Source organism: Sorex araneus, chromosome 2 (assembly GCF_027595985.1).
Source record: "Sorex araneus isolate mSorAra2 chromosome 2, mSorAra2.pri, whole genome shotgun sequence".
Classification (NCBI taxonomy): domain Eukaryota; kingdom Metazoa; phylum Chordata; class Mammalia; order Eulipotyphla; family Soricidae; genus Sorex; species Sorex araneus.
The window spans coordinates 332,944,689-332,972,329 of record NC_073303.1 but is presented as its reverse complement, the minus strand read 5'-3'; the positions used below and the strand labels follow the sequence as shown (position 1 = coordinate 332,972,329).

Here is a 27,641-nt window from a genome sequence, read left to right as displayed (position 1 = left end):
AGGAAGCAAGGCAAGTACGTGAACTGTCGTCATCTCTCTCTGGTTTAAAGCTTTCTAAAGTTACTTTTTAGCTTTGTATTTTATCCCGTGGTAATCAAAACATTTCAGAAACAAATTGAAAATTTTTACCTTTAAGAAACCTAAATTTCTTAAGGAGATCAGCACCTACAAAAGAGTCACAGAGGTACAAGAGGAGTCCACTGAAAAACACCCCTTCACAGTTGACATTGCTGGAGTGGGGTCTGGAGCTAACGTAGCATATGGCCACCTGGAATTAGCAAGCAGAAATAGCATGGGCTTCGGCTGAGCATGATTTCAGGATAAAGGAGATTTGTGCCTGTGAGGGAGTGGGGAGGGGTTAGTGCTGGGAACCTTGCAGTACCGGGGATCAAACCCAGGGCTGCTACAGATTAAGCATATGCTGACCTGTGGGCCACTTTCCAGGACCAAGAAGATGAAACTTTTTTTTCTTCTTTTTGGGTCACATCCAGTGATGCCCAGTAGTTACTCCTGGCTTTGCACTCAGCAATTACTCTTGGCGGTGCTTGGGGTACCATATGGGATGCCGGGGATTGAACCCAGCTTGGCCACGTGCAAGGCAAACACCCTACCTGCTGTACTATTGCTCCAGTCCCAGAAGATGGAACTTTTTATTGAAGCAAACTAGGTTGCCAATTTAAAACAAAAGCCTGTTTAAAGCTGAAGCTTCTGCTGTTTCTCATAAAGCTTATTCGAGGAGTACAGGTCGCTCTATCTAGGAATCTTTGGATATTTAGGTTATATTATTGATGAGAACAAGTGTTTTTCTCAGCTTTTCATTTAAACTTACAATTAGAAGCTTAAGCAGTATGAATTAATTTTTAGATCTATATGGCTTCCATGTACAGATGATAACTTCACAAAAAAATTACAGGAATATAACTAAGATTGATGGCATTAGAGAACTGTGGAATGGCTTATATGTGGGCCAGACCGCTTCCGGTGCAAACACCGCATCCCTTATTTAGTTGCTGTGAGACTGAGCAGCTTACACTTCACTTCTCCAGACCTCCACTTCTTGTTTGTGGGGATAATAATAGACTTGTTTCATTAGACTGTTTGTGAATTATGTAACTATTAAATTAATCCCTTAATACTCTTAACAACAGGTGCTACAGTACTAGTAGTAGACTGTATTGGCTACACACCTGGAATCATACACAACTTACATTTCACAAAATTTTTGCATTGTTAGGGCTGATTACATCTGATTTTTAAGATTCACTCTCCTATAATACAACTCATGATTAAACCTATAGGATATATTATTAAAAGTTGAGGATGTAATGGAATGTTTTCTTCTTAAAAGTGGCATGGGATACAATACCACTTCTGGGAATATATCCTGAGGCTGCAAAAAAGTACAGTAGAAATGACATCTGTACCTATGTTCATTGCTGCACTGTTCACAATAGCCAAAATCTGGAAACAACCCAAGTGCCTGAGAACAGACGATTGGTTAAAGAAACTTTGGTACATCTACACAATGGAATACTATGCAGCTCTTAGGAGAGATGAAGTCATGAAATTTGCGTATAAGTGGCTAGACATGGAGAGTATCATGCTATGTGAAATAAGTCAGAAAGAGAGACAGATATAGAAAGACTGCACTCATTTGTGGAGTATAACACAAGAACAACACCGAAGGACAGTAGATAGAAGGGTCAGGAAGATTGCTCCATAATTGGAAGCCTGCCTCACCAGTGGGCAGGGAGAGGACAGCTGGAATAGAGAAGGGATCACTAAGAAAATGATGGTGGGAGGAATTGGTCAGGATGGGAGATGTGTGCCGAAAGTAGATAAAGGACCAAACATGATAACCTCTCAGTATTTGTATTGCAAACCATAATGCCCAAAAGTAGAGAGTATGGGGAATATTGTCTGCATGGAGGCAGGGGGAGGGTGGGAAAGGGGGGTTATGCCCGGGATATTGGTGGTGGGGAATGTGCACTGGTGGAGGGATGGGTGTTTGATCATTGTGTGATTGTAACTCAGACATGAAAGCTTGTAACTATATCTCAGTGATTCAATAAAATTAAAAAGAAAAGTTCACTCCTTGCAGTGCTCAGAAAAACTGTGATGACAGGGATCAAACCTGGGGCTCCCACCAGGTACAAGCCTGCCTGGCTCTAAAACATTTGCATTGTGTTAATATTCAAAATCATCTTTCTGGGCTGGAGAGATAATAGAGTGGGTAGAATGCTTGCCCTGCATGCTGCTGACCCAGGGTCACTCCCTGAGCACTGCAGGGTGTAACCCCTGAGCATTGCTGGGTGTGGCCAAAAAATAAAATGATGTTCTGACTTAGCTGAATCATGTTCTAGTTTAGCTGAGGGGGCTCTCTAAGCTAAACTACTTCTGCTACTGCTGCTACTACTGCTATGCTAGTTGAATTAGCCCTGGGCCTCCCTCACCAGAAAAAAATAATCCCTCTGCAACCCTGCTTTTGGCAATGCTGAGAATTGAATCCAGGCCTCACATTTGCAACACAAGTGCTGTACCACTGAGCCGTATCCCCTGCCATGGTTAAGAGATAAAATTTGTCAGTGCATACCATTTAAGAAAAAAAGGTTGGGGGAGGGAAAAGTTTTACGCTAAAGTATTGTTTTTCTCTTTCTAAAAAAGTTCTTATTTACAAGGAGGATGTGTTAATGAGTACAGCCTTTTTGTTTTGCTTTGTTCTTGGGGGCCCGCACCTGACAATGCTCAGGTTATATGGGATACTGGGGATTAAACCTGGGTGGGCGATGTGCATGGTAAGCACGCCATCATCCTCTGTGTAATCTCTGGCCCTCAACTACAGATTTTTTTTTTTTATTTTAAAGAAATAATTTGTGGGAAAGAATTGAGAAGGAGGTCCTGGAGGCCGGGACCAGAGAGATGGCCTAATAGCTGAGCACATGTGGGACCTGAGATCATCTCCAGCACTGGGTGATCCCCCCAAGCACTGCTGGGTATGGCCCCCAAACCAAGGAAGTCCTGAAGATCACCGGGGGTCAGAAAAAGCTGGTAGGTGCCAAGTGGCAATTAATAGAAAGGGGCCAGAGGGGCTGGAGTGATAGCACAGCGGGTAGGGCGTTTGCCTTGCACGCGGCCGACCCGGGTTCGAATCCCAGCATCCCATATGGTCCCCTGAGCACCGCCAGGGGTGATTCCTGAGTGCATGAGCCAGGAGTGACCCCTGTGCATCGCCGGGTGTGACCCAAAAAGCAAAAAAAAAAAAAAAAGAAAGGGGCCAGAGTGCTAGTACAGTAGGTAGGGGGCTTGCCTTGCACTTGGCCGACCTGTGTCGATCACCAGCACCCCATATGGTCCTCTGCACTGCCATGAGTAATTCCTGCAGAGTGCAGAGCCCGGAATTACCCCTGAAAACTGCCGGGTGTGGCCCCAAAACAAAACAAAACAAAAACTGAAAAAAGGAAATATGGTGAACCTGAAGAAAGAAAGTGAAAAATAAAGGTGAAATGGAGAAGTCTAGGAGTAGAAAGTAGAGTTAGGGTAATCATAGGTTCTCAAACTGTGCCTCTAAGGAGCTTCCAATTGTGTAGTGAATTCTCACTCAGATGACTACAGCATTGCTCAGATGGTTGAGGGAGGCTGCTTAGCACAGCTGAATTTGGCTTTGTCCACGTCACTGGCTCACTGTGGAGAAGTCAGATACGCGGAGAGCTGCCGTGGTTGTTGTGTTGTTTGAACCTTGGCATTAGTATGTCACAGGCTCTTGTATCCATTTAAACCTTCAAACTGGAGTCAAAACAAGGAAGATAAACAGGTGGAACAGGAAGAAGATAATCTTAACCCCTTCCCCGTTACCTCTGGTCCAATGTTAAGGTAGCAGTCAATGGCCAACACAGGACTCTTGAAGTTGTGGATGGCTTTGGGGAAGAGTTTGTATGAGGCGTGCTGAAGGAACTTCTCCAGGAGAAACTGTGCAGGGGCAGCCAGTAGTGTGTGCTCACTGTCTGGGGCACAGACATACTGAAGGGGCAAGATGGGTGTTAAAATCTCTGACACCTGAAATCAGAGCCAAGATTAACATGGAAAATGCCATGTCTAAGTGGATGAAGAAACAGGCAAGGCAGACACTATCCCAACAGTTCCCGATCGGCAGCGTGCTAGGCTCAGCTATGTCTGTCATCTCGGGTTCCGAGTTTTCCTCTCTCAGGAGTAGTGCTCTTGGATGTGGAAGTTTACATAGTAAGGGCAGGAAGAGGAGGCTTCTGCAAAGTACTGCAATTAGCAAATGCATGTGTGAGGAACAACTGATAGGGAGGAGCTAATTCCATCAACAATTTTTTTTACCAGACTGTCTTAGGGGTATATCTTCGCCTTTTCAAATGTGTGTTACCACACATACCACACCTCATCTCTTCAACTGAAAAGGCCTGTAAAATTTACCCTCAAGAGATTTTGATAAATATTTATTAAAATAATTTCAGTGAATTCTGATTACATTATTTTTATTAAAATAATTTCAGTGAGTTCAGATCCTTCATGGCAAAGATTCAAATTATTTTCTTTTATATGATTCTTTTATAATGTGATTTTCTCTTGTGATAAGGTAAAAATATTAACCTTGCTAGTTTAACAGCATGAACATAAAACTGAAATCTGGATGGATTTAAGCCTCAAATATAAGGAATTTTATTGAAATTTCAAAACATTTTGTTCATAGATGAATCCTCACAGAAATTATTTTGAAAGTTTAACTTGTGTTATCTAATTTTCCTGTGAACTGGCTTAATGCCAATACCTAATAAAGATATTAATTAAAAAAAACAGCTAACAAAACTTACCATGATCTTTGGTTTAATGATAAAGTCTCTTTGCCCTCCAACTTGCACATGTTTCTTCATGAGACTGAAGTGATTGAAACGGCAGATGAGTAGGTCACTACTATTTGTTCTTAGGTTAAAGTCGACATCTTCACAGAAATACCTAAATCATAATTAGGAGAGGTTTCTTTGACTGCCTGTTACATTTCAACCAGGATGACAGAAATGTGTGGCATATGTTAGGGAATAGTCTCAAATAATCTTGTAAATTGGCGTCACAATCAGCAGTACTCAGGGTCGTTTGGTATCAGGGAATCGAACCAGGATCAACCACATGCAAGGCAAGCACCTGATCCTGAGTATCCCTGTGGCCCTTCTACACTGGCCGTGAACTCTCTGATAGGACACTATACCTATTCAAGGAAGGAAAGTGATTCTGGTCCCGGACAATCTACAGGGTTTTGGAAAATCCTGCACTGAAAGACTACATATTTCTTACCTAAGGTAGGCTGATAGGAATTTTGTGGTTTCTGATATTCTTTGGTGTTCTCAGATTTTTTAGAATATACACATTTAGTTACTCAGGAGTCAGTCAAGGCCAGTGCTAGACTTTTTTTTTTGTTTTGGCCTGTTGAGCTCTTTCTCTAGCCCCCATCAAGTAGTGGGTTTATTTTTGGTCCTTGTTCCAGTTCTTGTTGAACAATGATTAGTAAAAGAGTAAAAGTGTATTTCCTAAGTGTTTCACAGTACAGCAGTAACTAGGTCAGTTTGAAGGGTGAGGAGGAGCACTTGGGGGCTTATGAATCTTCTCCCCTTTCTCCTTATCTATGTAAAGAGAACCTAGTTGGTTTCCTAATGTCTCTCTAGTATCACAGAGCTGGAGCAGAGTAGGGAAGTCTGTAGCTGTCAAGATTATTTGCACTCGTGAGGCCCAACTCACCTGTTAAAGTCATACTGCACATTCTGCGTCAAGTCTATGTTGAGGAGAATGAAGTCATGCACGTGGCACCTGGAGAAGGGCACCTTGAGGCTCTGAGAAGTCAGCTTGCTGCTCCACTTCTGTATGCCCAGGATTGCATAGTGAACAATTTTGGGTGTGGCTTCAATATGCTGCAAGACACTCTTCAACGATACATTCTTGCTGGAAATTCCTGCTTCCGTGGGCTGGCTATGAAATATAAAGTTAGTTTAGATAATAAAATTACTGAGAAGTGGGCTATTTACGAAGGGCCAACATTACATTATCAGTAAGTGTAAAGCATATAGGTAGTGGGTGGGTTTGCTCCCTATAAACTTGGAATGGAGAAGAATGTGTAACCTAATTTTCATTGTCACCACTCATTCAGGGACGCTGCATATAAGAGGTGGGATTCTTACTCTAAAAAAGCCAGTGAACCCACCCTAAAGAGCAAGACATGAACAGGGTTTTCCAGAGGCTGGATAAATCCATGTGTATTTCCAGTGGTGGTTATAGGATAATGAAGGAATACTTGAAAACTTCACTGGCGTCCATTCCACAGTGAAAACAAGAACATGGAATCACAGTGTTTGGGCTAGAAGGGACCTAGATATCACCTGGTCTGGTTTTTCAGTGGGGTGCTGTTGTCATTTGGGGTACCATTTATTGCATAGAACTTTTTCATGCTTAGCATTGTGTGGTTTCCATGGAGTCTCCACCACTGCCCTGTGAGGACAGTCACTAATTTTGGGTCTGCCAAAGTAAGCTAGAGAAGCAGAACTGGGGTTTAAAAGCATTTCTCTTGACTTAACGCTGTTGAGCACTTGCTTTGCACGCTTGAGGCACTGGGTTTCATTCCTAGCACTGCAAAACCTAACCAGACCTGGTCTCCCAGTTCAGAAGTCAGTAGATTTTCTTAATAGTGTTTCTCAATGGTTTATTTTCCAAATGTTTTTTTAATTTTTATTATTTTCAGTGCCAAAGATTGAACCCAGGTTTCTCACATCACAGCAGAGTTTTTTTTTTTTTAAATTTATTTATTTTTAATTAGAGAATCACCGTGAGGGTACAGTTACAGATTTATACACTTTTGTGCTTATACTTCCCTCATACAAAGTTTGGGAACCCATCCCTTCACCAGTGCCCATTCTCCACCACCCGTAAACCCAGTGTCCCTCCCACCCTCCCCAATCCCATCTCCCCCCCACCCCACCCTGCCACTGTGGCAGGGCATTCCCTTCTGTTCTCTCTCTCTAATTAGCTGTTGTGGTTTGCAATAAAGGTGTTGAGTGGCCGCTGTGCTCAGTCTCTAGCCCTCATTCAGCCCGCAACTCCCTTCCCCCACATGGCCTTCGACTACAATGTAGTTGGTGATCGCTTCTCTGAGTTGACCTTTCCCCGGAACGTGAGGCCAGCCTCGAAGCCATGGAGTCAACCTCCTGGTACTTATTTCTACAGTTCTTGGGTGATAGTCTCCCACTCTGTTATTCTATATACCATAGATGAGTGCAATCTTTCTATGTCTGTCTCTCTCTTTCTGACTCATTTCACTCAGCATGAAACTTTTCATGCCCATCCACTTGACTACAAAATTCTTGACCTCCTTTTTTCTAACAGCTGCATAGTATTCCATTGTATAGATGTACCAAAGTTTCCTCAACCAGTCATCCGTTCTGGGGCATTCGGGTTTTTTCCAGATTCTGGCTATTGTAAACAGTGCTGCACATCACAGCAGAGTTTTAAAAAAAAATGATGGGAGTTATTACTTTGCTGGCAATATTTTTCTCCAGAATATAACTGTGGCCAAAAAATATCTTTTCTATAGCACTGTGTCCTAGTCCCCAAGAACTGCTTAGGGAGTGCCATTACCCAGTCTGCTCCTGAAGACTGTGGATGTTCCACAAGACACACGAGTCATCCATCACAACTATGAAGGGCCACACACACTGGCGTTTGACTCCCAGTTCTTCCAGGCGGTTCCTCTCCAGTTCCAGGTTGTGATAGGACAGCTCCTTAATGAGAAACCTGGCAGCCCCTGGAAGGCAACAGAACTGCAGCTGCACCTCCTTCTTGAGCTTGCAGCCCCACAGGGTGTAACTCTTCAGAGAGTGGCTCTAGGGGGCAGAGAGGTCGGCCACACTCTGCCTATGATCACTTGGGATTTCAACAGGTTTCCCCTGGGTCTGCTGAAGGCCAGCGGCCAGAGATTCTGATGATGAGATCAGAGCTCTCAACCTCTGGCCAGCCATAGCCCCTTCCATCCCTGTGTCCTTCGTGTGGCCCTGACATACAGGTTGCCTCCCTGCCCCCTCCCCCCCATTCATCCCATGGTTCACCATTTACTCGATTTTCACCTGTGATCCTCTAGGAATGTCCCAGGGGCTGATAACAGAAAGGCTGATGTAGATAATTCATGAACTATACTTTGAGGAGTATGGCAAAAATCTAGTTTGCATGATAGAATGAAAAAGTTTAATGAGAAAGTGTTACTGGTTAGTTCCTAAAACTACGGGCTGTCTTAGAAGCAGCCTGTGTCCGAGAACAGCCAGGCTGTGGCTAGTGGGTATGCTAACATCCTCTATTTTTTTTTTTTCTCTTGCAAGTGGTGCTCTTGGGGCCTCTCCTAGCAATTCTTGGCCAACCTGGATAGTGGTTCAGTGAAAAGGCCTGAATGTGTTGTGGGTCGGGGACTATCTGGGACACCCTGATGGTGCCAAGGGGCCTCCAAAGCTGCACCTTGTGATGTATAGTGTTTACATACAAGGTATGTGCCATATCCCCTGTACTATCTCTCTGCCCACAATGTGTTCTTTTTTTGTAGAAAACTAAAGATTTTATACACAAAAGGGCTGAAAAAGTGAGTTCAGCCAAGTTGCAGACTCAAAAAATTATTCAAAAATTAGTTTAATTTCTATACACTAAAAACAAAACAAAACAAAATTCTATGCACTAACAACAAAAAGGAAAAGGAAATTTAAGAAATTCCCATTTATAACAGTACCGGAATAAAATATTTAGGAATAAACTTAACCAAAAGGGCAAAAGATTTGCATGTTGGAAGATACATCTTTGGGACTGGAGGTAAGATGTTCACACATGGCCAACCCCCATCTGAGCCAGCAGCACATGTGGTCCTTCACGCCCTGGCAGGGATGATTCTTGAGCCAGGAGTTAAGCTTTTAGCACTGCTGGTGTGGCTCTCAAAGCCAAATGAAAAGGTAACACTTGTGGGTTCTAGGGTTCAGTAGCTAAAGGAAATTCCTTTACAAGCATGAAACCATGTATGTGATCTTCTTTCACTCATATGTACAGTCCCTGACCGTGGCAATATAGGTTTTTATTGGAAACAAGAAATAAAAGTTTTAGGGGCCAGAGCGATAGCACAGCGGGTAGGGCGTTTGCCTTGCACGCGGCCGACCCAGGTTTGATCCCCAGCACCCCATAGGGCCCCCCAGGCACTGCTAGGAGTAATTCCTGAGTGCAGAGCCAGGAGTAAACCCTGAGCATCGCTGGGTGTAACCCAAAATGCAAAAAAAAAAAAAAAATAAATAACCTAGCAGATAGAGAAACCAGAAAATAAGAAACAAATCCCAAAGTAGAAGGAATTAGTACAAACTAGAGCAGAAAGTAATGTTACAAGAAATCAAGAAAAGGTTTCTTTTAGGCTAAATGAAATCAGGAGCTGCCTTTTTAATAGACAAGATTGAGAACCCCTTAGATAGGGAAAAAAAGATAAAACCAAAATAAATTGAATCAGAGGGAAGGGGAGAAACTGCAAAATTACCTTAGAGATACAAAAGATTATAAGGGATTACTATGAATAATTTTATGTCACTATTCATAGAAATCATATAACCTCCTAAGATTGAATCTATAGGAAGGAGAAAACCTGAATAGACCAATTGTGATTAAGGAAACAATAACTAAAAATCTCCCCAAATGGTCCAGATGGGTTCACTAGTGAGTTCTACTAAAACTACACAGAATACCTAGTGCCTGTACTCACTAGTCGATTCCTCCCCCTTCCCCCCCCCCCCCCCCCCCCCGTCTCAGAGAGCCCGGCAAGCTACCGAGAGTATCTTGCCTGCACAGCAGAGCCTGGCAAACTACCCATGTGTATTCGATATGCCAAAAACAGTAACAAGAAGTCTCACGATGGAGCCGTTATTGGTGCCTGCTCGAGCAAATCAATGAGTAATGGGATGACAGTGACATACTGTACTACATCAGCAGAAGAATAGATTGAAACCATATGATCATATCAATAGATGCAAAGAAAGTCTTGAGAAGATTCAGCATCCATTCATGGTAAAAACTCAACAAAATGAGAATAGATGTGTTTCAAGATAGTAATGGCCATCTACAACAAACCCACAAGCAACATTCAACAGTGAAAATAAAAAGTCTTCCCTCTAAGATGTACTCCCTCCATTTTAATTTTGTATAGTTTTGGAAGTTCTCATCACAGCACTCAGGTAAGAAAAAGAAATCAAAGGTGTTCAAACTGGAAAAGAAATTGTACATCAGTATCTGCAGATAAGTATGTATGTATGTACACGTACATGCACACACACACACACACACACACGCACACACGCACATATGTATTCCTACAGACCCCAAAAACAAACTCCCTAGGAATAAGAAAAAGCAAAATAGGCTACAGTACACAAACATATATAGCAGAAATCTATATACAAAACTAGAAGGAAAAAAAGCCCTATTGAAAATAGTGTTCTAAAAACAAAAAAATCTAGATAACTATAAATCACTATTGAAGTAAATAGGACACCAGAAAACAAAAAAGCGTTCTGTGGTCATGGACTGGGAAAATTACCAACCCAAAAGCATACAAATTCAAAGCAATTCCCATCAAAATTCTGATAACATTCTTGAAGGTCTTAAAACGTACACTACTAAAATTTGTATGGTATAAAAATGCCCCAAACAGCCAAAGCAATTTTGAGGAAAAGATTAATTGAATTCCCTGGCTTTATACTATAAAGCTATCGTAATTAAAACTGTGTTACTGGAATAAAGACACTCAGATCAATGGAACAGAATTGATCACCAAGAAGAGAAATCCTCAAATATGTAGACATTGACGTATGACAAAAGGGTAAAGAAAGCCTCTTCAACAAGGGAAACTGGATAGACATATATATACTGATAAACGAAACTGGATCTGTGCCTCACACCACACACAAGTTAATAAAAGGCCTTGAGGAAAGTATAAGCAGAACAATCTAAGATAAGGACCATAAAGGTCTCTTCAATGGTTTGACTGCAATGGCAAATAAAAATGAATGGGACAGCATCAAACTGAACATATTTTACGTGGCAAAAGAGATAGGTTAAGGGCTGGAGCAATAGGATAGTGGGTAGGGTGTTCGCCTTGCACGCAGCTGCCCTGGGTTCGATTCCCAGCATCCCATATGGTCCCCTGAGCACCGCCAGGAGTAATTCCTGAGTGCAAAGCCAGGAGGTAACCCCTGTGCATTGCTGGGTGTGACCCAAAAAGCATTAAAAAAAAAAGAGGTTAAAATAAGAAGACACCATATTGAATAGGAGAAAATATTTGCAGTAAAATACATCGATAAAGAGTTAATATCCTAGGGGCCGGAGCGATAGCACAGCAGGTAGGGCGTTTGCCTTGCACGCGGCTGACCCGGGTTTAATCCCCGGCATCCCATATGGTCCCCCAAGCACTGCCAGGAGTAATTCCTGAGTGCAAAGGCAGGAGTAACCCCTGAGCATCGCTGGGTGTGACCCAAAAAGCAAAAAAAAAAAAAAAAAAAAGAGTTAATATCCTAGATATATAAATCACAAAACTCAACAACCAAAAATCCCAAAGATAAACATACTTTCTTGAAGAGTGCGTACAGATGACCAGTAGGCCTATGAAAAAGTGTTACAATACTGTCACTTATTACCAGAGAAATGCAAATAAAATGACAAAGAGCTGCCTCACACCAGCAAAAATAGCAAGTACTTGAAAAGTAGAAACAACTAGTGTTGCTGGGATGTGATGAGAAGGATTTTTCACTGCTGTTGAAATGTCAGTTCAGTTACTATGAGAAAGTATGAAGACTTCTCATGAAAGTATCTTTCAGGAGCTGGAGCGATAGTACAGCGGGTGGGGCATTTGCCTTACATGTGTCCAACTCAGGTTGATTCCCAGCATCCCATATGGTCCCCCCTGAGCACTGCAAGGAGTAATTCCTGAGTGCAGAGCCAGGAGTAATTCCTGAGCATTGCGGGTGTGACCCAAAAAGGAAAAAAAAAAAAAGTAAGCTTCCAGAAATCTTATTTATTGGTATCTAGCCTTAGATTCTAAAAGACATTAGCAGAGACATGATAAAAAAGTCCTTGGCCTCAAATTAGGAAACATTATACTAAGCAGTGAGGGAAATGGAAGAGGGGTGGGGGAGGAGTGGGACTAGAAGTGACATAGGGGCAGTAGTGAAAGGCTTTTTTTCTTTATGCTGGTGAGTAGTATCTTTGTACATCAAAATCATGAACACTGTTGTACCATGCCGTCTAAACTACAGTAACAATACAAAAGTAACCAACAAGTAGCCTTTGAATTCTCAACCTCCTGAGACTTCCCTGAGCCAAATATACACAGAAGTTCTATGGGAAAAAATAATTCTGAACTACAATGCAAGAAGTGACCAGACAGAGCAGCTCTGAAATACAGGACCCAGGGAGTTTCCTTCCTGAGGGTGGTACACGAGGCATTCTAGGTCTCGCCGGTGCCTCTCACGGCTCTGCCATGAACTCACTGTCCTGTGTTCCCTGCAGAAATAGGCCCATGGGGAAAAAGAAAGTTCTTTCAGGCACTTTAAAGTCATAATGACATAAAAGAAGTCATAGGCTGGGACGATGCTTCCAGTTTCTAGGTTACGGAGACTTGGAGCTTGGCAGGTCTTTAACAGTTAGCAGTGGCTGGGGACCAGCTCCTCCTAGTGAGGCCACTTCTGTCTAGTGTTGTCGTGCGGTCTGTGCTCAGCCCAGCGCCTCTGGCAGCTCCTGCACTGCGGGCACCACACCAGCTCGTTCCCTGCCCCTCCCATGTGCTCAGTGTCCTGCTTCCTCAGAAATTTATTCTGCAAAACTAAATACACTACGAAAGAAAATTCCAATTGGATGGAGTGACAAGTTCTGCTCCAAAGGCAGGGAACCTTTGAAAGTTTCGTGCCTGTGGAAGGGAGCTGGGTGCTTCTTTCAGCCCTTCTCCCTCCCCCAGAGGGGGCCCTTACCCACGCCTGCATTATTGAACATGCCCGGGAGCACCAGCATGATGTGGTTGGGCCAGTACTTGCGGTACAGTGGCATCTCATATTCTTTGACCACCAGCAGGTGAAGGTGGTTGATGCCCTCCATGGCATGAAACAGGTTGAGGAGTCCGTGCTCATGTCGGCCACTGGAAGGAGTGAAAATAGGGCTCTTGACTGCATTCAGATTCTGCTGAAAGAAAAGCAAAGCAACCAGAAACCCCAGAGGGGAGGTTAAGACCCTTCAGAGGAGATTAAAGACTCAGTGTTAGAATCTGGGGCCTGTGGCAGGCGCCTCCCGGCACTGGCACCCACCTTGTCAGAAACCAGGGGCAGCCGCATGCTCTCCAGGTGCTTTCCCTGCTTGCTGAAGACAAAATGACTCTCTTTGGATTTGGGAATGATGAAATAGAGCTGCACCTCTTCTCCCAGCATAGAGGACGAGAACGTGAATGCATGGAGGGTTGAATCAGACATCTACATTTGCAAAGGAGAAAGGGTCGGATGTAAGCAGGGAGCAAACTCCCTGCCTGCTTGTTAAGGTTGTTAGAAAAGAAGAACATGGGACCAGAGCGAAAGCAGGGCAGGTGGGGTATTGGCCTTGTATGTGGCTGACCCAGATTTGATCTCTGGTGTCCCGGCCCCCCAAGCACTGCTAGGAGTGATTCCTGAGTGTAGAGCCAGGAGAGATCTATGAGCATCACCAGGTGTGCCCCCCACGCCTCATAAAGAGAAGAACGTGGACTTGAACTTGACCTTGTGCCGCCACTCCTGTGGGTATGCAACCCTGAACCCTCAAAGCCAGGTGCTGTGCCCCTAGGGTGAGGGGATGTGCCATGGGGCGCCCCTGAAACACTGTATTCTGTAAAGCATTCTGGGCTTATTTCAATCCAAAAAGCTTCCCAAAGCACCGGACCCCAAAAGCTGTTGGTATTGAAAGGACAGAATGATCCAATTCAGATTTTCAGTCTCCTCCTACCTTGTGGGCAAAGGGTGGAGATGCGCTCTTCAGGTTTGGGGGGCATTCAGTCAGCCCACGCCAGAGCAGGAAAGAGTTGTACATGTTCAGAGTCGATCAAAACCAAGAAAATAGACTGGGGGAAGCAAGCTAGAGCTATCCTGAAAACAAGCCTGGGCGATACCCTCTTGCCTGAACAAGAGGCAGCCGGATGTGGGGCTGCACTGCTTCCCACTCGTCTCCCCTCCCCCTCAGTTCTCTCCACCAAAGAAGGAGCGCTGACTCTTCGGGACGTCCCATGACCATGACCCCCTTTCACTAGGTGGAGAGTCTGACTAGAGTGGCCCGTCGAGGGGTTCTGGGCGTCCCCCTGTTCACTCGTACACGCACAGGCCTTGGTGGGGTCAGAGGCGAGGCTGGGGGCTGCACCTGGGAGGCGGCGGTGAAGTCCATGTACTGGTGGCACTGCTCACAGTGATGGAAGGTGTTGTATGCCGCGTATTTGGTCAGCATCATGGACACAGTCTCTCGTTTCCGCGGCTCCTCGATTTTGGATTCCTTTGTGGCTTCTGTAGAAAGGACAAGAAAGCTTCCCGTGATATATACGAAACCTCTTGGCCTGCGAAGAAAGTCACCAGTTCCCCCAAAAGAGCTTTACCAAGAATCCTCTTTAGGGTCGAGAGGCAGGCTGGAACTCACCAAGTAAACACAGGTAAGAGGAGAGAGAAGCAGAGAGAATGATGCCAGCTGCTCTTAAATGTTAGGCTGCCGCAGGGCTCCTGGCCTCTGAGATGGTTCCCTGGATTTTCCAGGAAGGCCCTAACACTGGACTCTGCTTGCACTGACCTTGCTTGACCCCTGCCAGCTTCTCTGTGTACACCAGGCTCATCAGACTGTACTTGGGGTCATGCACACTGGCGTCAAAGGGCATTTTACTGAAGCTCTCGATGTCAGGCCAGGGCTCTCTCTCCGATGGGCTCACATCACTGCTGTCGCTGGGATCTAGGACAAGAAAAGGACGGGGAGAGTAGCAGGCTGACTCCAGTGGGCCAGAGGTGAAGGGTCTTTTGAAACGCAAGGCATTTTGTGTTGTTGGGAAATGAGCGGCGGAGGAAAGTAAAATTGTTTCAGTAATGGAGTTTCCCAAACTTTCTTGGCCTACTGCACCCTTTTCAGAAAAAAAGAGACTCCACATTCCCCTAGAAATCTACCTTTAAGCAAATAAAGTATTCTCCTGATCACCACTTCCCAGAGGGGCAGCTCTGCTGCAGTGTGTGGGACTCCAGGCCCCACGTTAGTTTCCTTCACATGCAGTTCACAAACACCCACATTCATGAAATCAGTTATCCCTTCTCATTGGACCCCCAGATTTCAAGAAAAGCTTGCTCAGATTTAGGTGATTTAAATTTGTTGACATTCAGTTGTCAGAGTTGTGGGACTTTTGTTTGTTTACTTTTTAAAATTGAATCACTGTGAATTAGAAAGATAGTTACCATGGATTTTCAGGCGTATATTGTTCCAACAGCAATTCCTTCACCAGTGCCCACCACTCTTCACCAATGTCTGTTTCCCTCCTACCCGCTAGCCTGCCTCTGTGGTAGATACTTGCCTCCTCCCCCATTATCCTAGTGTCCCCTTCCCTAACTTATCCCCCTCAAACTGTTAAGCTTCCTATGGAAGACCAGTTCTCCTGTTGTGGGGTTTTTTTGTTTTGTTTTGTTTTGTTTGGTCACACCCAGTAATGCTCAGGGGTTACTCTTGGCTCTGCACTCAGGAATTACCCCTTCTGTGCTTTGGAGGGCCATACGGGATGCCAGAGATTGAGCCCTGGTTGGCTGCATGCAAGGCAAACGCTCCACCCACTGAACTACTGCTCCGGCCCCAGTTGTGGAATGTTATAGATGTTAATGACCCAAGAGATCTGAAGACTACATTGAGCCCAGGAATGTGACTCAGTGGTAAAGCATGTGTCTTGCATGTGTAAGGTGATGGGTTCTCTTTTTTTTTTTTTTTTTTTTTTTTTGCTTTTTGGGTCACACCTGGCGATGCACAGGGGTTACTCCTGGCTCTGCACTCAGGAATTACCCCTGGCGGTGCTCAGGGGACCATATGGGATGCTGGGATTCGAACCCGGGTTGGCCGCGTGCAAGGCAAACGCCCTACCCGCTGTGCTATCACTCCAGCCCCAATGATGGGTTCTCTTTATAGCACCACAACAAAACCAAACAACCAAAATGCACTGAACAAGATTCCAGTGTAAACGTCGGTTGCAGAATTACTGGGAGCCTGTCACAGTCTCTGTGCTCAGACTATACTCCTGCATGTCCTTCTAACCCAGCACCTCTTGCCACGTAGGAAGCTCCCTGTGCTATTTGGATGTGAGCCCAGGCTCCTCCTCTGACTATTTCTCACCTGTAAGCACCTTCGTCCCTGAGGTTTCACAATTGCTAAAAGGATCCTAGTTGGTATGTGTAAAGTCCTCAGACAGGGGCTGGAGGAGAGCACAGCAGGTATGGCATTTGTCTTGCACATGGCCAACCCAGGTTTGATTCCCAGCATCCCATATGGTCTTCGAGCACTGCTAGAGTAATTCCTGAGTGCTGAGCAAGGAGTAACCCCTATGCATCGCCGAGTGTGACCCAAAATAAATAAAAATAAAGTCCTCAGACAGTAGCAGCTCTGAAGTAGGTCATCCATAGATGATACTCATTGTTATTAATAAAACTTATCAAAAAAGTTTAAGATAAGTTTTAAATAAAGCCCTTTTAAATTTTTATTTATTTTTTTACAAAAAAGGCTAAAGGAGTTCTGAATAACATTTGTCTATAGACATACCACCAGGCCCATATTTACTGTCTTTATATAATATATCATTGTTAAGGAAGTACAAATAGCAAAGATATCATCTCACATCTATGAGAACCCAAGTGACAAGAAGAAGTATTGGCAAGGATGTAGAGAAAAGAGGAAAACACTGTTGGTGTAAATGTAACTTGGTGCAACTTCTATGAAAAATAGTATGGAGGTTCCTAAACTATTAAAAATAGAACTACTTGGGGCTGGAGAGATAGTGCAAATAGTAAGGTGTTTTCCTTGCATGCAGCTGACCCAGGTTCAATTCCTCGCACTGCATATGATCCCCAGAGCCCCACTTGGAGTGACTCCTGAGTGCAGAGCCAGGAGTAACCCGTGAGCATTGCTGGATGTGACCTTTCATAAACAACAACAAAAAATAGAGCTACTATATGATCCAGCAACTTCACCTCTGAGTATTTATCTGCAGAATATGAAAACATCAATTTGAAGAGATATATGGACTACCATGTTCCTTGCAGCTCTATTCACAGCACACACCTGACCTGGGTTTGATCCCTGGTTTGATTCCCTACATATATGGAAACACCCTACATGTTCATTGGTAAAGATAAGGTACATTAATTAAAATAATGGGGATCCAAACGAAATGGTGATTAAGATCACTACTTGCAGAAGGCACAGTATATACAGAAAGTGATAAAGATTGCATGCAAAATCCATTAGAAATAACAAACCAATACAATAAATGGCATGCTACAAAAAAATCTATATATAAATCTGTTGCATTTCTGTGTGCAAATAATGAACTATAGAAAAACAGACAATCCTATTTATAATTGTATAAAAAGCAATCAATTATTTAGAGTCAACTGAGTATAGGAGTTGAATAACTTATACACTGAAGACTGGAGTGATAGCACAGTGGATAGGGTGTTTACCTTGCACTCGGCCAACCTGGGTTTGATTCCTCTGTCTCTCTCGGAGAGCCCGGCAAGTTACTGAGAGTATCCTGCCCGCACGGCAGAGCCTGCAAGCTACCCGTGGTGTATTTGATATGCCAAAAACAGTAACAAGTCTCACAAATGGAGGTGTTACTCGTGCCCACTCGAGCAAATCAATGAACAACGGGATGACAGTGCAGTGCAGTGCTAATACACTGAAGACTACAGGTCACTGTTAAACAGAAGAGGGACCAGAGAGACAGTTCAGAGTGGGCAGGGAGTTTGCCTTGCCTACGCCTAACCTGGGTTTGATCCCTGGCATTCCATATGGCTCCCCAGTGCTGCCAGAAGTGATTCCTGAGTGCAGAGCCAGGGGTAACTCTTTCGCATTGCCAGGTGGGGTCCCAAAAACCTAAAACTGCCAATAAATAGAAGAGCAGGGTTGTGGCTTAGTCATCGAAACATACCAAGCATGTGTGAGGTCCTGAGTTTGAGATTTGGCATGACAAAACAATAAATAAAAGAAATAGAAGAGACTGGGAGCTTGCAAAATCCCTTCTACCACATGGCCCATAAGCAGAACCCTAGAGGACACTGGGCATCACTGGATGTGACACTGAAGCCCTGCAGGTGCCCTGGAGGTCTCCAGAACTGCAAGACACAAGCTGCAACACATCTTTGTTTTTTAAGTTGTTTTTTTTTTTAACTTAGTGTTTTTTTTTTTTCTTTTTGAGTCACACCCAGTGATGCTTGGGGGTTACTCCTGGCTCTTCACTCAGGAATTACTCCTGGAGGTGCTCAGGGGACCATATGGGATGCTGGGAATCAAACCCGGGTCGGCCGCTTGTGGGGCAAACGCCCTACTCGCTGTGCTATTGCTCCAGCCCCGGCTATAGTATTTTTTAAAATATGCTATTTTATTTTTTAAGATAAAAATACAAATATGCTATTTTATTTTTTAAAATAAAAATAAAAACATGCATTTTTTTTCAAATTACTATAGCCTTATTATATTGTTCAAACTCAGGGATAATGACTCCCAAACTTTTTCCTTAATATTTCTTGAATTGTGCAGGAAGTTTTGTAGTTTCATACAAAATTCAGTAATATTTGTTCTATGTCCTTGAATAATGCCATTGGAATTTTGATAGATTCATCAAAAATATGCTATCTTAGGACTGGAGCAATAGCACAGTGGCCAACCTGGATTTGATTCCTCCGTCCCTCTCGGAGAGCTCTCGGAGAGCTCAGCAAGCTACTGAGAGTATCCCGCCCGCCTGGCAAGCTACCTGTGGCATATTTGATATGCTAAAAACAGTAACAAGTCTCACAATGGAGACGTTACTGGTGCCCACTCGAGCAAACCAATGAACAACTGGACAACAGTGCTACAGTACTACATGCTATTTTAATAAAAGCATTCAGATGAATGGAATAGAATAGAGAACTCAAAAAATCAGCTCTCATATATATGAACAGTTAATGTATGACAAAGAGCTAAGAGCATAAAACAGAGAAATGAAGGTTCTCTTCACCAAATGGTTCTTGGGAACTGAATGGTCATATGCAAATAAATGAAAATGACTCATTGTTTCACACTAATATATAAAAGTTAACTCAAGGAGCCAGAGAGATAGTTCAATTAGCTGAGCATGTTTACATGTGGGAGACCTACAGGTCAATCTCTGGCACTGTAAGTTCCCATGATCAACAAGCACGACCAGAGTGATTCCAGAACCCACGTATGACCCAAAATCAACCAAACAAAAAAATTTACTCAGAATGGATTAAAGACAATGAATCTACAAAAGACAGTGATATATTCAGGGACTTCATTGGCAAGAGAAACAACATAAACTTAGAAACATGATATTATTTTAATCTAAAAAGCTCTGTACTGGGGCTGGAGCGATAGCACAGTGGGTAGCATGCGGCCTTGCATGCGGCCAACCCGGGTTCGATTCCCAGCATCCCATATGGTCCCCTGAGCACCGCCAGGGGTAATTCCTGAGTGCAGAGCCAGCAGTGAACTCTGTGCATCATTGGCTGTGACCCAAAAAGAAAAAATAAAAATAAAGCTCTGTACTACAAAATGAAATAAAACAAAAATACATAAAGAACTTAATAAAGAACTTCTAAAACTCAACAATCCCACTGGAAAGTATGGAAGGCTGCAAGGATAGTCCAGTGGCCTAGGGCGCATACATGAATACTTTGCCTGCAGGAGGCAGGGGTTCAATTCTTGTTACCAAATGGAGCCCAAACAGTAATCTCAAGCACTCATGTGCAGAAGCCCCGGAGTATCACCAGGTATAGCCCAAAGCAACAACAAAATATGGACATCTACTTCTCCAAAGAACACATGTATAAAGCAAATAAGTGCATGAACAAGTGCTCAACTGCTCATCATCAGGAATATGCAAATCAAAAAGGCAATAGGGTAATCACTTCACACCCATGAGAACAGTCTACCAAAAAGGCTAGAAACAGCAAGGCTGGCAGGAATGGGGAATAAAAGGAACCCTCATTCCCTGCTGGAGAGAAAGTAAAGCTGGCTCAGTATCTATGGAAAAATAGTATAATGATTTCTGAAAAGCCACTAAAAATAGAATACCACACGATAGTAATTCTACTCCCAAGTATTTACCCAAAGAACACACAAAAATAATAATTTTGAAAAGATATGTGCACTGCTGTGTTCACTGCGGCACTGTTTATAACAGCTGAGATCGGGCCCAATGATGGATGAGTGGCTAAAGTGTCTACACGTACAACAGCGCCAAGAGAGGAGGAAGTTTGCCTTTTGCTACAACAGGGACAGAACAGGAGGGGGTCATGCTAAGCTGAAATAAGTCAGGAGGTAAAAGACAAATACTGGATAATTTTGCTTACATGTGGTATATAAGAAACAAAGTAAAGGAATAAAAAATGAGTTGAGGAGATGGTTCTAAAGGACTGGAGCTCATGCTTGGCGTGTGGAAGCCCCAGATTAGATCTGTCACTGCATGGTACCCCAAATTCCACCAAGTGTGGCCCCCAAACAAACTAAAAACAAAACCAACAAAGCAAGAAAAAAATAAATGTCCAGTGTGGGGGGGGTAAACCTTAGACTGGCCAAATAGAATTGAGATTTCTTAGGGTGTGGGAGGGAGCAAGGAAGCATAAGCTAACAGTGCCCACTGGACTGGACTGTGCTGGTGGGTGTGGTAACACTACACCACGAAAGCTTACAAACATTTGTATTCTTGCAAACCACAGTTATCTCCATAAAAATAAAAGATGCTATATGAAAGAGATGCCATTTGTGAGGACATGGGTGGGTGTATGCCAGAGGGTGCTGATTCAGAGACAGACTGCAAGATTTCACCATGTGGGATATAAAAAGAAGTGAGCAAAACAAAACCCCTTGATGGCTGAGGTGGCTGATCAAGGGTGAAGCCTCATGTGTGGGGGTCTGAGTTTGATCCCTTGCCTATTGGGGCTCCCCAGGGATAATTGTGGGGATAGTCCTCATGGGCCTTGCACTGGCTTGAGGAGCCGGCCTGAGCACCTAGCCGTTGGGCACAGGGAGACCAAGTATACTTAGGCACAGCACTCAAGCTCCCAAGCAGTGCTGTGGAGACCCTCACACCCCGAAATCAACAATCTTTAGAAGAGGACAGAAAGGGGTGACCAGATGGTTGGCCCCACAAGGATGATGACAGATAGTATGACTGGATGGTGGGTGGGGGGTATGGTGTGGCATAAACATCTGTGGAAATATGAGCCGTACACCTGAAGTTTATTCAGTGTTGTAAATTATCTGAGTTATCTGAGTTAGAAGGCTAGAAGCACAATTACTATCTTTTAAGCACCATACTTTTATATGCCTGGCTAGCTGGGTAGAACACGAAACTCGTAAACATGATTTTTTAATTTTTATGTGCCTGAGGTGAAGTTTTCATTTTACCTGAAACTTTAAGTTTATGTTGTTTGTGGGGTTGGGGGTCACAGCCAGTGGTGCTCAGGGGACCATATGAGATGTTGGGGATCAAACTCAGGTAAGCCATGTGCAAGGCAGAGTTACTACTATAATTCTGGCCTTTTTTGCCCCCCTTTCATGTGTCATTGAGTGTCTCACGTTCCTCAGCACTAAAATAAGAGAGAAGCAATAAAGCCCAACATGCTTCTCATGACCAGGAGCAGGCTGCACCTGACCAGCCAGGCAGATTATCAGATGCAAACCCTGGCTCAAGGCCACGCTGTTCTTGGCCCAGAGATGAGCTGGCTGTCCCCTGCCTACACCCACTCTCTGGCCCTATGAGAGTGTGGTGGGACCCTTTGGTAATGAGTTCCGGGAAGCAATAAAACCAAGATATGTGAAAAGGAGTCACACTGTCATCAACCCTTTTGCCAGCCCCAGTGCACAAAGGCTGAACAAGCCCCCTGACCCCAATCATTTGCTTTGTTTTGGGGCCACACTGGTATTGCTCCGGGCTTATCCAGGCTCTGTGCACAGGGGCTGGCTGAGTGCAAGACACAGGCCCTATCCTCTGTACTAATGCTCCTCGCCCTCCCACCCCCAATCTTTGAAGATGATTTTTCAGGAATTAAGTACTGAAAGAAGTCCGAAAGACGCCAGGCCAGGGGAGAAGACAAGATGGAGATGCCTCAGCAGAAACATGGTTTTTTTTTTTTTTTTGCTTTTTGGGTCACACCCGGCAATGCACAGAGGTTATTCCTGGCTCTGCACTCAGGAATCACCCCTGGCGGTGCTCAGGGGACCATACGGGATGCTGGGAATCAAACCCGGGTCGGCAGCATGCAAGGCAAACGCCCTACCTGCTGTACTATTGCTCCAGCCCCGAAACATGTTTCTTTTGTAAGAAACTTCATGGTCAGACCTGAGGGAGGCCACCCAAAGCTCAAAGTCCTTTTTCTTTGGCAGTGCCACAGCAGATGCTTACGGACACAGAAAGCCCCAAGGTGGGGGCAGCCTGGAAAAAGCCTATAAAAACCAGCTCCGTGAAACCAGGAGGCACTGCCCACATCAGCACGGCTGGGTGCACAGATGGCCCCTTCCCTGGAGGCGGGCACTAGCCCAGGCGCGCAGCTCCTTGACTCCCGGAGTGCTCTCGCCTGCTCTCCCATTCCTTAGCAGAAGCATTTTGCTTCCCTGTCCTCTCCTCAAATGCTTTCCTGTGGGATCAGACGACACGGCCCGGGAGCCCAGGTGCAGTGTGGAAACAGAGACGAGCTTGGTCCTCCCTTCCTCAGACACTGCATCGGCCAGGTGGTGCTGGGCAAACAGCAGCGTGGCCGCGGGCAGGGCACTGCAGTAGCTCCCTCTCAGGGAAGTGGGCCAGGGAAGGCGTGCCAGGAGCTGGGTGGCAGAAAAAGGTGGCACGGGGGGGCAGGGTCTTGGTTTGAAAACCAGCCCCCCACAGCCCTGCCTCGCACCAACCCTTGCTCCTTACTGCAATCGTAAGCGGGGGAGGGGGGGTTCTCTGCAGTGCCGGGGCTGCACGGCGGCGTCCACACGTGCAGCGCATTAAGTGCAGGCTTCACGACCCCTTCCCAGGGGAGACGCCGCCCAGCAAAGGCCTGACAGAGAGCATCAGCCCTCGGCCACTCGAGCAGCGCACACCGGGGCCTTTAGGAACGCCTCTCTGCACGGCATCTTTCCCCCAAAAAGAGACGCCCTGCTCCCCTGCCCCCCCCCCCCCCCATACACACGCCCCACCCCGCATCCTCCAGCCGGGAGCTCACCCGTGTTGATCTCGCCCTCGTCATACACATCCACCTCCAGCAGCCTGATGAGCATCCGGAAGAGGATCCTGAGGAACTGCAGGTAGGAGCCGGTCTTGCCCACCTGCGGGATGGGGTGCGGGGCGCGCAGAGGAGGGGGGAGTCAGCCGCTCGCCGGCGGCCCCGCGCCCGCGCCCCGGCCTGGCCCCGGCCTACCTGCGGCGGCCCGGTGAGCAGCAGGCGGCGCGGGTGGCAGGCGCGGGCGCCCGTCGCGGGGTCGGCCTGGTTGGCGTGGTCGGCGTGGTGCGGCCGCGCGGCCGTCCACCGGCGGTAGTACAGCGACTGCTCCTCGCCGCTCGGCTCCCGGGGCAGCAGCGGCCGCAGCGCGCTCACCCAGGCCACGTCGGCGTGCGGCAGCAGGGCCGAGGCTGCGGGCAGCTGGCCCCCGCGCGGGGCGCCCAGCAGCCCGTAGGCGGCCTTGGACAGGATGACCACGGGGGGCAGCGCGCCCGCCAGGCCCCCACCGCCGCCCGCCGGCCTCCCCGGCCAGGCCAGCGCCCGCGGGCCCCCCGCGCACGGCGACGACGGCGGCCGGGACGAGGTGCTGCTGGCCTGCGGCGCGCCCAGGGAGTCGCACTCCTGCTTCAGGGCCTCCCCCGCGCCCCCGAGGCCCGCCGAGACCCCTTCGTCCAGCCCCACGCTGGTGGCGGGGCTCTGGAAGCTGGGGGTCGGGGGCTGCTTCTGGGACTTCTCGGCCATGCTGGAGGAGCTCACCCCGTTCTCCATGACGGAGCCTGCAAGAGGACAGAGCCCGGCGCCGTTACCACAGCTGGGGGGCGGCCGCCCTGCCCGGCCCCGGCTCCACACCCTCCGCCTTCCGGGTGACCCTGGCCAGCCGACCCCCACCCCCCCAGCATGTGCCTTATTGTTCCTGGGGGCTGTGTCCTGGCCGCAAGGCTGGTGTGGGCTGCACGTAGGGGGTCTATATTTGGGGCCATATTTGGGGCCACACCACTGGTGGTCAAGGCTATGCTCAGGGATCATGCCTGGCAGGGCACAGGGAACCATATGGATTGATGGGCAAAGCTAGTGCCTGACCCCTGCACTAACACTCTGGCCCTTCAAATGTATTTTCCCACCTACAGTCTGAACCATCCTGATTCAAGGAGAAACGGACGCTCATTAAAGCCAACCTGAAGGCTTCCCCGGCATGTCTAACCCAGACCTCGGAAGGTTCTAGAAGAATTGGTTACTGACATCATTTTGCTCACTGGACTTTCATGTCCTGCCATCCTGTGCAAGAGTTTGCTTTTGCCCCTCAGCCTGTGTCTTCCCGAAGACCACCAGTCAGCCTAATGCGAGACTTAAGCTGTGAGTACAGGGTGTCCTGGAAGGCGGGGACAGTCCAAGTGAGCCTGCCATGCGTTCACACCTGTGGCCCCTCACTGGCCTGCAGGCCAGCGTATGGAAGCTGAAGGGAATTGTGACCCTTGGTGTGGATTCATCAGAGCCAGGCGCAGAACAGGTGGGGCCCGTGAGTGGCACTCAGGGAAAGGGGCGTTCTGACACAGCACCAAGGAAGAAAGCTCTCCTTTCTCCCTGCCTGCACCCCTGCTGGAACCCCCAAGCCCCCAGATGGCTGATTTTCTGCTCCCTTCTGCTCCTTTACTACCCTCCGAACCGTCAGCTTCTTTCTGAAGTGGCCTCAGAGAACACCCTGCACTAAGGGGCGGGGGAAATGCAGCCTGCCCTTGGCTGAGGAGGGCAGCGAGGTCTTCCCGTGCTCTTCCGGAGAGGCTGTCACTGCAGGACCAGCTGCTGACAAGGAACAGGGACCAGAGCTGCTTTCAGACATGGAAGTGTGTCTATGTGTGTCCTAGAGACAGAAGTGAAATGTGGGGGAAGAAGGTTCCTGGTGGCAAGGGTTGGCAGTGGGGTTAGGTTTCATTTGTAATCTCTCTATTGTGTTACATTCTTTAAGTTCCTACGCAAAGTTTTTTTCTGATTACTTTTTCCTTTCGGTTTTTGGGCCACACCGAGTGGTGCTCAGAGGTTACCGCTGGTCCTGTGCTTAGGGGTCCCTCTTGGTAGTACTTGGGGGACCTTATGTAGTGCAAGGGATTAAACTAGGGTTGGTGGGATGCAAAGCCCGTTTTTAAACTCCTGTGCTATCTCTCTGCCCTGATTACTTTTGTAATAAAAAACAATTGAAACAGTGCTGCATTTGGGGCAATAAAGCTTTTGTTTTTGTGAGGGAGAGGGGTTTGGGCCACGCCCAGCGGTGCTCACCCCTTCCTTCTGGCTCTGTGCTCACGGGTCAGTGCCTTAACCTCTGTACCATCTCTTCCCCTGATGTAATGAAACTTACCTGAAGAAATCTCATATGCTAGCCCACACAGTGGTGGTCCCAGAGCAGCCTCACGACAGGCTGCCATCCACTACCTGCCTACCTGGCTCCTTCAGTCACTCACTTTGTGCCAGGTTCTAATTCTAAGCCAATTAACACACATTTACAATAAGGATCTGAAAGAAAAAGAGGGCCTGGTTCAAATATCCAACGTATAATGTCTATGTGGTCATTATGGGTAGAAAAAGAAAACAACTAAAGGAAACGGTGCAGGCTGGGTTGATAAAAGTACACGTAGCCCAGCCTAGCTGAGCTCTGCAAAGCTGGAGGGAAGAATCCAGGAAGTCTTCATTAAATGTTTACCTGGAGATGTACCCGATAGCTGTTCAAATGTCCTGCTCCCACGTTCCCACGTTTCTCTCCTGGGGAACTGAGACTGCCCGGGTCAGGGGCTCTTTGAAAGCCTGCAGGCATGGCAGCAGCGGCTGGGCTCTGCCTTCCCTCCACCTTCTAACCGATTCCTGCCCCTTGTCTTGGAAAAAGAACGGAGAAGTACTGACCTGAGGTTCCAGTGACAGCGCTGCTGTTGCTCTGGGGCCTCTCCAGATCGATCAGCAGCTCATCGGGATCATTCTCGCTTATGGGGGCTCGTTCCTGTTCCTTCCCACTAAGGTCCAGGGCAACCGTGGGCCCTCGGATGACCTCTTTCGAGACATAGCAGCAAGCCAGACCCACCTCCTGTTCTAAGGCCGTGCGGGTTAAATAGCTTGAGTCGATTAACCGGAGGTCACAGTACTTCAGAGATCTGCGCAAAAGCAATTACGTTGGAGGGGATCCATCAGGCCATGCACTCAGCGTTTCCGTGTCCCGGGCAGTCGAACGTACCAGTAGCTAAGACCTTGGTTTCTCAGTGCCAGATAATACTTGATTTAAACCTCCCAGCCTCTCTGATTTCAGACTAGTCACTTCATTTTCTTGAAGGATAAGATAGAATAATAGTACGTGTGTGGTTCATAGGTTATTGTGAGGAGAGACAGACATGACCCGTGTGAGACATTTAGGACAAGTGACGACGTTCAATTCATGCTATTATTGCTGTTATCACCTTTCAATCTACAGGCCTGAGATTCTTGAAGGGTTTGGGGACAGCAGACAGAGATAATAATAATAAATAAAAATTCTCTTTGGAGTAGATGCTTTTCTTGCAACCTCTCTGCTTGTTTGGGCACATAAACACTTCTCAGCTGCGATTACCTTCCTTTCTCCAAATTGCTAGCTTATCTCTGGAAAGTCGGAGGGAAGAATCAAATAGCTAAATTTCTTGCATCCCCAATAAGAAAATTCTCACAATAAGACTTTCAGGAGGAAATGAATAAAATGGTTTGACATCCACAAGTGTTAACCATCAGCTCAGCAGACCAACCCATGAAAAACGAGAGCTAATCATTCACACTGTACCTGGGAAATGTTTCTCCAAGAGGATCTTTGCCAGTTAAAATCACTATACAAGGCAGCCCTTCTAAGTCCTGGTATGTCCGAGGGATCCACTCCTCCGGCTCATTTCCTCTCCAGGTCTACAGAAAGGAATCCAAATGATAAAAATTAAACCTCACTAAGTTATCACATTTTAACAAGTTGTTTAGGTCCAGATTTTATTCCTGTGTGCTTTCAAATGACTTCCATTTAGTGTATGTATGTGCACACATTTAAATTGCTCAATTGGTATAAAATAGATGTTGACATTCAATCATGCATTAGCCACACAGACCAAGAAATAGATAATATACAATATCCCATCAGTA

At 46.3% G+C, this 27,641-nt stretch overlaps 1 protein-coding gene across 1 annotated transcript in view; it reads right to left on the bottom strand.

The window, feature by feature from the left end:
- Nucleotides 1–27,641, bottom strand: part of GREB1L (GREB1 like retinoic acid receptor coactivator) — a 273,408-nt gene that overhangs the window by 3,931 nt on the left and 241,836 nt on the right. The window contains exons 21-33 of the mRNA XM_055126772.1: nt 27,298–27,413; nt 26,400–26,644; nt 23,709–24,286; nt 23,514–23,616; nt 14,854–15,009; nt 14,437–14,576; nt 13,365–13,526; nt 13,035–13,239; nt 7,642–7,807; nt 5,755–5,982; nt 4,836–4,977; nt 3,853–4,053; nt 130–268 (exon numbers count right to left, since the gene is read on the bottom strand). Of these exons, the coding sequence (XP_054982747.1) occupies nt 130–268; nt 3,853–4,053; nt 4,836–4,977; nt 5,755–5,982; nt 7,642–7,807; nt 13,035–13,239; nt 13,365–13,526; nt 14,437–14,576; nt 14,854–15,009; nt 23,514–23,616; nt 23,709–24,286; nt 26,400–26,644; nt 27,298–27,413 (2,581 nt within the window). The remainder of the gene's footprint in view (nt 1–129; nt 269–3,852; nt 4,054–4,835; nt 4,978–5,754; nt 5,983–7,641; nt 7,808–13,034; nt 13,240–13,364; nt 13,527–14,436; nt 14,577–14,853; nt 15,010–23,513; nt 23,617–23,708; nt 24,287–26,399; nt 26,645–27,297; nt 27,414–27,641) is intronic.